The sequence below is a fragment of the Papaver somniferum genome, chromosome 6, assembly GCF_003573695.1.
Source record: "Papaver somniferum cultivar HN1 chromosome 6, ASM357369v1, whole genome shotgun sequence".
NCBI classification, from domain to species: domain Eukaryota; kingdom Viridiplantae; phylum Streptophyta; class Magnoliopsida; order Ranunculales; family Papaveraceae; genus Papaver; species Papaver somniferum.
This window is the reverse complement of record NC_039363.1, coordinates 92772466-92786593: the sequence shown is the minus strand read 5'-3', so window position 1 is coordinate 92786593 and position 14128 is coordinate 92772466. Positions and strand designations below refer to the sequence as shown.

At 36.1% G+C, this 14128-nt stretch overlaps 1 protein-coding gene across 1 annotated transcript; it reads right to left on the bottom strand.

The window, feature by feature from the left end:
• Window positions 1-12228: 12228 nt before the first annotated feature.
• LOC113285892 (putative F-box/LRR-repeat protein 23) lies at window positions 12229-12892 on the bottom strand. The gene has a single exon (XM_026534631.1). The coding sequence runs from the start codon at window positions 12834-12836 to the stop codon at window positions 12384-12386; it is 453 nt and encodes a 150-aa protein (XP_026390416.1). The 5' UTR covers window positions 12837-12892; the 3' UTR covers window positions 12229-12383.
• Between the last annotated feature and the right edge of the window lie 1236 nt (window positions 12893-14128).

Genomic DNA, 14128 nt, shown 5'->3' with positions numbered 1-14128 from the left:
GGATGAGTGTGGTTTGCTGTTGTTGTTGGAGTGACCTGATTAATCTTCCTTTTCATCTCCTTCCCTGTGTTGTCATTAAGATGCCGAATGCTTCTTATTACTGATATTGGATTTGGCTTGACATTCTCAAAAACGCACTTACAGCGTGCTTTCCAGATTTCCCAGAGGGTATTAGCCATCTTCATTGTCCAGTTTTCAACTAGTTGATTCATAGGGTCTTCGAACCAACTACCAATCCAATCTGCAATTGAATTGTTGTTGGTCTGAGAACTTCTACTTGCTCCAGGGGTTGCTAAAAGAACTGCTTTTGAGAAATGACAGTCCTTGAGGATATGCGAAGTTGTTTCGATGCCTTGTTGACAGACTGCACAATGCTCTCCAGTATAGCCCATCTGTCTAGCCACTCTCTCGTTATCTGTTTAGCATTTCCAGATGAAATGTTTAACCCGCGGAAGAGTATCCATTCCCCAAATATGTTTGTATATTTTTGCAGTGTCTTCTTCATAGAATTCCTGCCTATTTGTTTTAATCTCCATCAACTTGTTATACCCCGATTTTACTGTAAATTGGCCATTGCGTGTTAAAGTCCAGACCAGCCTGTCATCACCAGCTGCAGGTAGACGTTTTTGTAGTATTCTTTCGACATCCTCATGGTTCAACAGTCTTCTGACAATATCCACTTTCCAGGTTTTGGTTTGTGGATTAATAAGATTAGACACCATTGCATATTTCTCAGCTTCATCGCATCTCACTTCTGGTATTGGGGGTGAATGTCTTCCTGAGATCCAGTTATCTTTCTAAGTGTGTATTTTGTTGCCATCTCCAACAATCCAAAAACTCCAAGTTTTTACAAACTCCATTATACCTTGTATGCTGCGCCAAGCCCAAGTTGAAATCTTTTTCTTCTTTGCATGCAGAGAAGTAGTGAGTGGAAAATACCTTTCTTTTAAAGAAATTGCCCACAGTTGTTGATGTTGTTGACATAGTCTCCATGCAGCCTTTGCTAAGAGTACATTACTAAAACATTGTAAATCCCTGAACCCTAATCCTCCTGTTGCTTTATCTCTGCACATTTTTGGCCATCTAGCAATGTAGACACCTCCTCCTTGTGGTTTGTTCCACCAGTAGTCTCTCTGCACTTTGTCCATCTCGTGAATAGTGGTCTCTGGGATTTTGAATACCCCCATATGATGTGATGGCAGGGCATTGAGGACGTGCTTCACCATGAATGATCTTCCAGATTGGTTGAAGAATTTTCCGTTCCATTTTTTGAGTCGAGATTTCATGTTTTTTACTAATGATGAAAAAGATAAGGTTTTCTTTCTCTTCAAAAATAAAGGGATCCCCAGGTATTTCTCCTCCAATGACGTCTGCTTCATCTTTAATCTTCTCAAGAGCATTCTACAATGTCTTGGTGGTAGATGTTTGGAGAAGAAGATTGCCGATTTTTGAAAATTGATTTGCTGCCCTGAAATCACACTGAACTTTTTAATAATTTCTAGGATATTACTCCCTCCATCCTAGTTTACTTGTCAAAATAGCATTTTGCAAAAACTTGAAACAAATTCAAATTACTTGCATATACGCCATCAATCTTCCAACTTACTTGTTTACTATATTAGTTTTTATATCCTAGTTTTTATTTCTTTCTTAATAATTAGAAAATTTTAGTGGAAAATATAGTAATTTTTTGGTACACTTTTGCTAAAAAAAACTCAATTTTGGCAAGTAAACTAGGACGGAGGGGGTATTAACATTGTGCATATTTGCTTTGACGAAAAGGAGGCAATCGTCTGCAAATAGCAAATGAGTTACTTGGGGTGCTTTTCTTGAGATCTTTATTCCTTGTATTGCGCCATTTCTCTCATCTTGGGCCAAAGCTCTGGTGAAGACTTCCATTGTAATCAGAAACAAATAAGGAGATATTGGGTCGCCTTGTCGTATGCCTCTTGTTGGCTTAAAATAATGGCAAGGTGAACCATTAAGAAGTATCTGAATTTCTGTAGTCGAGAGAAACTTGTATTAGATGGCACCATTTTGTGGAGAAGCCCAGTTTCAGCATAATAACGTTTAGGAAGCTCCATTCGATGCGATCAAAGGCTTTGCTCATGTCTAATTTCATAGCCAGATAATGCTTTTTGGTTTTATTTTTCTTCATGAAATGAATAAGTTCTTGAACTAAAGTGATGTTATCACTTATTTGTCTACCTGGTACATAGGCTGCCTGCATGGGAGAGATGAACTTATCCAGATGGGGCTTCAACCTTGTTGCCATAATCTTTGTTATTAACTTGTAGGTGGAATTGCAGAGAGAAATTGGCCTGTAGTCACTTGGTGTGTGCGGCAAAGTTGTCTTAGGGATGAGACAAAGATTTTTTTTGTTCATCTTCTTCAACAGTCTGCCGGAACTAAAAAAGGACTGCACCATATTGACTACTTCGTCTTTGACAACTGACCACTGATTTTGAAAAAATCCTGGAGGGAAACCGTCTGGCCCTGGCGCCTTCCATGGTTGCATACACTTGAGAGCTTGAGTAATTTCGTTTTCATCTGGGATTCTGGTGAGTGCAATGTTGTCCTCATCAGTGATACATCTTGGTAATAAATCAAGCAGGGCTGCATCTGAGGAAGGATTTGTTGAACTCATGATGTCCTTAAAGTGAGAATTAAGAAGTTTCTAAGATTGTTTTTTCCAGTGCACCAGCTTCCATCTGACTTTTGTAAAGTTTCTATTCTGTTTCTACTCCTCCTCTTGTTTGCTTGCATATGAAAGTTCTTCGTATTTTGATCCACATCATTGAAGAAGATCTCTCTACTTTTTTGCCTGTAGAATTTCTATTCTCTTATATTCCATTCTTCGATTTCTCTTTCGACTTCTTTAACTAGCTGAGTGTTATCTCTGGTTGAGTTTGGCTGTTGTAGGACTTGTAGTTGCTGCTGAAGTACACTCAATTTTTCTTGTATATTACCAAAGGTACTTCTATTCCATAACGAAAGAAGTCTCATTGTTTCTGATAATTTCTTATCTAGTTTGAATCCAGTTGAACCATTGAAACTTCTTGACCAAGCCTTCTGAATTTCATATTTACATGAATGTTCACGCAACCAACATTCAAAGAACTTTCATGTTCTTGACCTACAAATATCATTAGGGGACAAGTCTAGAAATATAGGGCAATGGTCAGATCCCAAAAAAGGAAGATGTTTTAAACAAGAATCAGGGAAGTTTATTAGCCAGTCAGGATTAGTTAAAGTTCTATCCAGTCTAGATCTAATTTTTCTTGTTCCATGCTTGTTGCTAGTCCAAGTAAATGGATTTCCATGGAATCCTAGATCACTAAGGCCAGCATCTAGAACATCTTGAGCTGATTTGGAAACTTTATAAGTAGAGTCATTGCTATTATTTCTTTCCTCTTCATGTAGAATAAGATTCAGTTCTCCAATAAGAGCCCAAGGGGCATTGATATTGAAATTTTCACAAACTGTTTTAATAAGATCCCATTGCATTTTACTCTCTTGAGGATAGGGAAAACCGTAGACACAGGACAAAAACCAAGTTGGCTTAGAGGGGTTGCTAGTAACTAAGCAATGAATCATATTTTTGTCATGATAAATGATATCAAGCTTGGATCCATCTTTCCAAAGTAAACAAACTCCTGTAGCTTTACCAACTGAAGGAACATAAAAAATGTTTAGGAAATTAAGAGGCTTTGTAAGTCTAATAATTTTATCTGAACTTATTTTTGTTTCCTGGAGGAAAAGGATGTCAGGATTTATCATTCTATTTAGGTTATTAGCATAGTTTCTAGTTTCCTTGTCTGCAAATCCGTTACAATTCCAAGCTATGATTCTCATATTTGAAATGGTTGACAAATTTCTAAAGCAATTACTTTCAAGCTTTAAAGTACTAGAATTTCTAAAACAAAATTGGCATTCTAAATAGCAGTAACTAAAGCAGAAGATATGAAAATTGAGAGCCGAAAAAATTAAGAAAGTTCGAATAGTATATACCTGAGCAGTGCCTCCAACATAATTGCTTGCAGGTGCAGAATGTGTTGCTTCTGAATTATCCAGAGCCACCTCCGGGTTCACCATATTGTTCATACCAGTAATAGCAATATTCTCAAGGTTTTTTGGTGGAGTCACATGGATATTATGTGGGTTCATAGAGGGTTCTTGGTTCATAGCTGAGTTTCTCATTCTTTTTGATTGCCTAGACTCATCATTATCTTCGTTCTCCACTGATTCTTCCATCATGGGGTTTGATATAGTCGCCTCAGAATCATTTTCTTCAGCAGCTTCATTCTTCTCTTGCATGTAAGCTTCATATTCTTCCTCAGTTAGACTGTCAAGGTACAACAGATATTCGTATTTCATGCAGGAATGTTCTTTGTGATCTACCACAAAACATTTTTGACATGTTTTCTTTGGTTTTAGATCCCAGTGATAGAGAATCCATACATCTTTCCCATCAATAGTTTTCCACCATCCACCCCTATATAACGGCTTCGTGAGATCCATTTCTATTCTTTCTTTTACAGTGCTCCCATATCTTGGCCTGCAGTTTTCAGGTTTGGTCCAGATCTTCTTCCCAATAAAACTAATAGCTTCATCAATAACACTAGAGTTCATATGTTCAAGTTTGATATGTTTAAATTGAACATTAAATTACTGGTGGGTGAAGACATAGTCTCTAGCAGAAGTGCCAGGAACGAACTTTTGAACAACGAACATGACTTCCCCTATCAACCATGGGCCATTTCTGATGATTTATTCTCTTTCTTCGTCAGTGTTTAATCTGACTAACATCAGGTTGTGACCCATTGGTCTGATCTGTTTGTTTCTGTACTCTCTCCACGGTGAGTTGATTTTTTATTTGATGACAAACATTGGGACTTTATCTTTGTGCACTAGTTTTCCTAGCAAGGCACATGACCATTCTTCTGCAGCTTTGTTGATGTTCTGAGAGTTTCCTACAACACTTCTTCTCTCAGTAGGTACTTCAAGGGTGGCACCTCTCAATTGTCTTGATAAGAGATTGTTTCTGTTTTCTCTAGAATTTGAGCTTTCAGCCATATTGGGATGATTTTGATGATTACGAGGATTAATTCTGGATATATCAAGACTGGTTTCTATGTTTGTGTTGTAGCTGTTGATGTTATGAGTACATATACTCTTCCAGGAATATATTAAATTTAAGAAAATATCCCGAGTATAATGCACACAATTTTTTGAAAATGGTTTGAGAATATTATTTTGCTGGACAAAACTCTCTGGTATGACAATACAAAAGATTTGCATTGAAGGCTGGACTATACTTTTTATATATAGGATGAGAGTTTCAGTTTTTTTATTGGCCCTAATTGGTGGAACTAATAGTGGGTGCATGCGGTAATTTGGATAAATGATTTTCACTTTTACGTTATTTTCCTGAGGTTACGGGCGTTACACTTCAAAATTTTACGGGGAAGAAGAGCTTTCTAAAAAATTTCAAGATGAGTTCTATTGGGATGGCTATCTCGATAATCATGAAGGTTATCAGATTGGGTTCTAATGCTGTTTGCAAGGACATGAGATGTCGCTTTTCTACTGGTATGAACAGCCATCATAAGAATGATAGCTAGCACAACTGCTTTCCAACTTTTTTTTTAATAATTTCAGAAGCAAACATTTTTCTGAAATCCACCACTGGTTACCCACCAGCAATTTGAAGATCTGCAAAGGTACAAGAAATCTACTCCATTGAGAGATAAAACAACATTAGTTAAGACTAACAGAAAGGATAAGGAAGTTACGGATAATTCCACAATATCCAGAGAAATCAATACAACTTATTTGAAAAGAAACTCCTGGGCATTTTCCATGGAAGTTACAACTAATTTACAAAGAAAGTTAAAAGAAACGAACACAAAGATAAAGAGCAAAAAACAAGAAGAGGTAAATCATAAAGTCTAAACTAATAACTAAAATAAAAAAAGAGTGAAAGAAGATTAAAGGTATCACCGATTTTCATTTGGTTTGTCCATCATGTGGCTACGTGATTTGCTAATTATACCTTGAACTATCTCTCCAGCTTCATTATTTTAGTAGATAAATCTAATATCAATATATCCTCATGTGGATCGATATTAGATGGCTCTACTCTTTTTGTAACCTAAGTCTTATAGGTCGAGTGGGACCTTCAAAATCGTTTTGAATTGCAGGATAGTGGTAATACTGTCGTAAGAAATATAATTCAAAACTCCAAAAACCATTAGATAAAATCTTGAATAAGGTGAAAAATACTAGAACCCCCTACTATATGGGTTCAATATATAGAAGCCCCACTAAATGGATCCTCCCCTATCAACTCCATACTTTCACTTTTTAATATTTCTAGGCCCAGAACTTTAAATTTCAGGGCTTGGTAATAAAGTTACATTTTCGTAATGTCAAGATTACCCTTTTCAATATATACAAGAGAAAAATAATACTATCCATTCATTTCTCCATTTTATTTCTCTCTCATCTCTCTCTCAGTTGCAGAGAAAACAGATTTTAGGGTTTTTCCTGAAATTCATTTTTCATCTTCTGCTTTTAGATCTTCTACTGCAACAACGAGAAGAAGCTTTAGGCTTTTCATTTTTCATCCTCTACTTTTAGATCCATTCAAAGATCAGTTGCATCCGATCGAGAGAGAGATGATATGGAAGATGAAGAACATTTATTTGATATGAAATAAGATCAACTGCACCTGAAGATTCATCAACAGAATCAAATCGACCTACAGATAAGTTTCATTTATCATCATCTTTTAATTCAATTGAAATCACCTTGAAATTATGAATTTCGACTGAATTTTCTGTATGAACTCATGATCAAAGTTCAGATCTGTTATATTCTAATCTTTCTCTTGCTGTTTAAGATGAAAATTTTAAGAACATAATACAATTTTTTTCTAGGTTCTCTTACTGAAAATCAATCGATCTTCTTAAATATCAATTGAAAATCGGTTTTCAGATTCGAAATCAATGAATCGTCATCTCTGTTACCCATCTATTTGTTACGAGTTTCATATACTTTGACTGAATTGCTCAATTTTGTGTAGTTTACTTCTGATTCTATGTAGTTTGTTGTATCTCTTGAACGAAATTGAATTTATTACACATGTATTATTTATTGAAAATTACTGGTGGTGATATGTTTAGTTGTGAAACTGAAATTGCAGGTTAAATTTTGAACTAAATTATTGGAGCTTATTGATGGAATTTGCAGAAGATTGGATTGGAGATGTGGTGGTGACTGAGATATAAATGCAGGATAGCAGTGAATGTGAATTACTATAATTTGATTTTAGGTAATATCTTTTCCTATCATGAAGAGATCAGATACAAATTTTTTAGTTTTTTTTTTAAATTTCGTGATTGAAATTTGATAGATATGTTAATTCCCTATCCTGATTGATCAAATTCAACTTAATCTTTATTGTATATCTAATTCTTTCGAGCTTGAGTTTCTCTCCATTTTTGACCTAACCTGAATTATATCATTGTTACTATGGTAATGTTTTTTTCGTTTGTATGAGAAATGTTCTGGCTGCTATTGTACTGTTTTGTTCATTTGTATGAGAAATGATGGATTACTATGCAAACCAGTTACTACGAGGGCCTTCGTATTCGTGAGGCAAAAACCAAATTATAGCAGCAATACTTCTTGTTAGTCAAAGCTGGGACGTAGTGTCGTCAGGTTACTGCGAGGGACTTCGTATTCGTGAGGAAAAAACCGAGACCTTCACGGTGAAGGATCACCGAGGAGAATGTAAGTTTTCACATTGTTATTTCCTCACTTATTGTCTTTTTCTACATGTTCAAATGTTGGTTGAATCTGAAGTTACTTACTTATCGTTGCACTTCAGCATCTAAAAAACACTATCCACCAGCACTAACTGATGATGATTGGAGACTGGAGAAGATTTCTAAGGATAGGTCATTACACAAGAGGCTGAATAAGTCCGGAATATACACAGTGGAAGATTTTCTCCGCCTTGTAGTTAAAGATTCACCAAGATTGCGAAGTGTAAGCATGCAAAATTTTGTATTTAGTTGGTTACAGTTCCACGTTTCTTGCACTTTAATTTGTGATATGAAGTTTCTCTTTTTTGGGTTTAGGTCCTCGACAGTGGTATGTAAAATAAGATGTGGGACATGCTCATTGAACATGCAAAGACATGTGTTTTGAGTGGAAAGCATTATGTTTTTTATGATGACGCGACAAGGAATGGTCTTATTGCTGGTGGACAGTATCATCCAGCTGATTCTCTTTCTGATAATGAGAAAGTTAGTTCCAATTATTACCTGAATTTAAAATTTTATCCCAATCTTTTATCTACATGCACGATTCATCTCACCTGATTAGCAGAAAGTTTGACTGTTGTGCCCAGGCATCGTAGCTACGGTAGCTCTTAAACTATGAACTGTACCTATAAGGGATGCTCTTATTACCTTTATATAAAAAGTACAAACACTGTTATGGCTCTAACAATAACTAGATTATAAGCTCTTCAAGCTGTTTCTGAAAGTTTAAGAAATACCTGATGGGAGAAACTTGGAGGCTAATAAAGAATTGTGGCATATGTGGATGCCTTGGTGAAACGAGCATATGAGAATTGGACGCAAGTTATAGAATATGACGGCCAGGACCTTTTAAGTTTTTATCAAAATAAACAACTGGGTGCTGCCTCTGAATCAGAAGTTCAACAAGATCATCATAATCAACAAGGGTCACTTTTGACCTTTCCAGTTTCAGTTCCTCCACCACAACCATCACCACCTTCAGGCTTGGCCATTGGTGGTAAGCATTGTAGACAGATGATTTAATTTGAAATCATTTTTCTCATGTTCATTTGATAGAATAGGCCAAAGATATTGCAGAAGGCAAGGAACCCCAAGTACCCATGTATTAGTGCACCACTAAGGAACAAGCTTGACCATTACCAGATCCTGAAATACCCACTCACCACAGAGTCCGCAATGAAGAAGATTAAAGACAACAACACCCTAGTATTCATTGTTTATATCCGTGATGAAAAGAAGAAAATCAAGGATGTTGTCAAGAAGATGTACAACATCCAGACAGAAAAAGTGAACACCCTTATCAGGTAAGCCTTCTTGATTACTTACGACTAGCTACTTGTTTTCTTGAAAGATAGTATATGGATATATAGGTGAGGATATAGGTCTGGAATGGTTTCACTTAACTCATTTTCTCTTTTACATCTGTTTAACTGCACATTACACAAGCCATATGCATGACAGTTTGCACGTTTAACTAGCAGTGGCAGACTATGGATGTGTAACTAGTAGTTACACATGCTAATTAAATGTATAACTTCTAGGTACACAAGCTAAATGGATGTGTATCTACTAGTTACACATGCAAATTAGATGTGTAACTATAAGTCGCACATGCTAATTTGATGGAATATGCATATGTAACCTAATATGAAACTTCTATTTGTTATTAGCTGATTGAAATAGCTTCAATAGACATAATATTACTTTAACATTGATGCTGTAACTTTAAAAAAACAATGAGGTGTTAAACCCGGAATTTGATATATAAATGAGAAAATACTAATTTATCTTAGAAGAATCAGTTCCAAAAGTATCTTTAAATGAACCTCAATTGAGGATAAAGGCAGTACCTGGTTCACAATGAATAAATGACTCTGAGAGTTCAAAAAACACATAGTTATATGTCATTTTATTTGTTTAGCTTGCAAGATTCATTGTTGTTTTTTTTAATGATTTGTTATGTTTGTGAATATAAGAATAAATGACATCTGGAATGATCATATGAATGGTATGATATAAGAATGATTTAACATATTATTATTGTCCATCTGTTTTGGTTATTAATGATGTTGCAGTAACTTAGGATGTATACTGGTTGAAACATATTTTATTTTTTTTACATTTAAAGCTTTTGGTGACTGCTTGTTGAATATGACGTTGACTGCTTGTGTCTGTATGTTATTTTGCAATGGAGGAGCAACAATGGTTGAGGCAATAGGGGAGCACCAACGGTTGAGACCCTGGCATCTAAAATCACAGCTTGGGAGAATGAAAGACGTGTCGAGTTTACTTATGATGGTGTAAGCCCTTCCCTCTTTCCCTTTCAAATCTTCCCATTCTTTAGTTTTGAAACACCAATCAGGGCCAAAAGAAATTTCCTTCATTATTTGAGATTGTTGCAAATCTAAAAAATCTATCTGATTTGACTGGTTTTTATTTTCCATCAGACTAAGGCACTTTCTTCTTTTGCTCTGATATACATATTCGACTTCTTTTGCTCTGATATACATGTCATATGCATGTGTAACAGCGGCATACACAAACTTTATGGATGTGTAGCTGCTGATTACACATGCATATTACATGTGTAAATAAAGCATACACATTCCATATACATGTGTAACTATTGCATACACATCTATTTTTGTAGTCACCGAGATTTGAAGGTTCCACCAATTTCCCTTCAGTTTCAATGTTTGGAGTTTTAGACCAATTCTGTTGCTTATGTTGTGTTGCTAGTGAATTTATTTGGTATATGTATTCATGGATTTTTCAGCCTGAAAATTTTCTTTTAGATTCGTATGGTATGGAAATTTGAATGTGTAACTCTCAAGTACACTAGTCATTTCATGTGTAACTGCTAGTTACACTAACAAGATGCATGTGTAACTGCTAGTTCATTGCTATGGACATTAATCAATATTTGTTTTTCTCCTAAATATTGAACAATATTTGTTTGCATGTGTTGGCATTGGTTCATATGTCTGTTCATTGCTATTGATATTAAGCATTCTTATGGACTTTTTTTTGTTGTTTTCCTAAATATTGAACAATATTCTTTCGCATTTTTTTTTGACACAGGTTCATGTTTGTTTGTTGTTATATTTCAGGTTTCCGATAACTTTATAAAAGTTAATTGCTTATTTGTGATATTGGTCTCGCTGGAATTGCAGTTGACGCTGAATACACAAGTCAAATGCATGTGTAATTCTCGGTTACACCATATAGATGCATATGTAACTCTCCATTACACTAGACAGATGCATGTGTAACTTCTAGTTACACATGCTAAGAAATTATTGTAAATGAGTATTAAAGTAATAAATGCCTTTTCTGTATGCATTCTTTTTGATGTCTATTTTTTATTTAATGTGTAACTTCTAATTACACATGCCATGTGGATGTGTAATTTCTGGATACACATGTCATATGCATGTGTAACTTCTGTTTACACATTCACACTATACTTTAATAATTTTGGGCCTAGATTTAATATTGTTGGGCTTAAATTTAAATTTTATTTAGTTTGGAGCTTGACAATATATAAAAGGGCATGAATGTCTTTTAATAACTCGGACCTAGATTTAAACTTCTTTTAATTAAGGGTCTCATATTATGGGTTATCCATGGGTTGGGCCTTGGCCTAATTTTCCCTAAAAGAAGAGCAAGAGTCGGTGGTTAATAATAGGGGTGTGCAACGGACGGACGGTTGCGGATTAGGGGTCACCCATGTCCAATCCGTCAGAGTTGCGGATTTGGAAAATCAAACCGTGTCCAACCCAATCACCCGTGGATTTCACATCCGCGGATCAGCGGGTGATATGGACCGGATGCGGATTTAATCACAGGAAAAAAGAAAGTAAAACGATATTATCCACGACTTGAGTTCCATTCTCTTCTGCAGCAAATTTAGTCTTCAAGGCAGAGCAGCCAGCGGTGGAAATTGTAATATATGTGCCAAACTATCCATGAATATCACAAAGCAGTCGTCAACAATCGCAAAATTCACTACTAGATTTGTTGAAAGAGATGTTTTAACCAAGCCCTTATAGAACTTACGAACTGTTAGTTTGTTACAGATGTCAGATCACTTTTTTACTATCTGATAACGATCATTTACGGACAACTCAGTGTAATATTTGAGAAGGTAGGTACAAAATCGAACCCAATTCGTCATAGCCGTATGTATGGCTTAGTGTTTATTAGTTGTTGGAAGAGAGAGCAATAGCAATGAGTGTGAATTAGGTTAGAGAAATATAAAGATGTTTATATATAAACTTCATTCTTCCAATATTATTCTTAGTAATTTTATTAAATTTCATTACTACCCTACGGTGCGGGTGAATCCGCGAATTTACAAAACCATCCGCAACCAAACCGTTAAACCTTGCGGATTTGAAAACTCACCCGTGTCCGGTCCATAGACTATTACGGATTGGTTTTCACCCCTATTTTACGGACAATTACGGATGAAATCCGCGGTTCCGTATTTTATGCACACCCCTGGTTAATAATACTCACAATACAGAAAGCCGACATCGGCATAGCAGATTAATAATACTCAGAACACAGAAAGTCGACATCGGCATAGCAGATGTAGTTGTCCTCAGAGGATTCATAGTCATCTAATTCATCGTCATCAGTGGAGTCATTCGGGAGCCTTGCCTTAATAAGCCTATCTCTACAACTCCTTAGTAGATTAAGGTTGAAGCATTGACGGAGGTCGAGAGATTCAAGATGCAGGCAGCCGTCGAGAATTGCTTTCAAGCCCACATTTGTCAATTTATTCCCCAAAAGATGAAGATGACGCAGTTCAGGCATATTCTCTGCAATGGCTAGTGCCTTATCATCATACTCCATGCCTAGTTGCCGGCAGTAGCCTCGACTGTTGAGCCGGAACGATCTTAATTGAGGGCATGCATTCCCAACACCTTTAAGCGTATCCTTTGAAAAAGAACAATTGTATGTTTCAAGTTCTTCCAGCATGACGGCTTTCTTGGCCATGTTAATCAATGCGTCACCGCTAATTTGATTGCTAGATACAAACCGAAGACATCTCAATTCAGAAGACCTGAAAACAAATCATTAGTACTGACGAGTTACGGATGCGAATCTGTCCATTTTCATCTGGTTGTAGTTCTATATATATGAGATATCAATTGCCCCTAATTTAAGGAAAATATGACATAGAACATCATGAGGCAATTCAAGGCAGTTCGTAATTTCTAATGAAGCTGCAGGTTCTTTAGCTGAAATCGGAGTTCGATTGTCCATAATATAATCCATCCTCCTGCAAGAATTCCCAAATTAGCTAGTAAGAGAGTAAGAAAAAATAAGGGAATTTCTTGAGGTTATTTGAAGAGTGTAATACTGAAATTATAGGGGATACCAGTGATGTTACCTTATTCAGCTGGCGAGAAATGCTGCTGCTAATGTGAAAAGAAATCTTAACAAGGTTTTAGTATTTATAGAGCTTGGAATTGCTTCAACTTGTCACTATTGGAAATCGAAACGCCAGTTAATTACTCTCAATCTTCCCTAGTCAACGAAGGAAGAATAGTAAGTAGAATGAAGTGGTTGTTACAACCAAGAGAGAATTTATCTTGGAAAAAATCCAGTGTTCCATTTCCAATCTCCATTAATTGTCATTTTGGAATAGTAATCGTTTGTGCCCCGGCAAGGTACATTGGAACTACAATTGTTGATACGTTCAAAAATCCCAGAGTCACGGTGATAGTTTTGGAAACGCATGAACTGCACCAAAAATGAGGTGGTGCACCCTAGCAAATTCTTCTAACCAAGCTTATGTCTTTCTGGCCAACTATGTTTGTCGGTCAACTCTTCTGGTGTTTCGTCATTCAAATAAGTCCGGTATTTTGCCGATAAAAAAATTCTAGGTGCAAATAGTGTTTTCTTCGCAACGACAGTGGGTGAGATTCATGTGCCTAGCTAACTGGGTTGTTAATATCGTAACATACTGGCAAAATTGACAGGATAAGTGCTAGTTCACTAACACTTCTAGGAAGGTTCAAGTGCGTCATCGATAAAATAGATCATACATGGTAGAGTAGTAACGTTTTCTCCGTAATGACACCACCTAGCCATCCGTCTTGAATCCTACAAGCCAAAGTACTCTAATTATTTGGAAAAATGTTGAGATACATCACCAGATCACTAGTAGCACATTTCAGATTAGTCCGCCAGTTGGACAGATATTTAATTCAAAGGTGAGCATGATGTTCTAGTTGTAGGAGTGAGATATCGCACATGTTAGTAAGTATGCGAAGTGAAGACTA

Bases quoted from the DNA above. Each gene is read 5' to 3' on its own strand.
- LOC113285892 (XM_026534631.1), bottom strand. From the start codon at position 12,836: ATGGCCAAGAAAGCCGTCATGCTGGAAGAACTTGAAACATACAATTGT.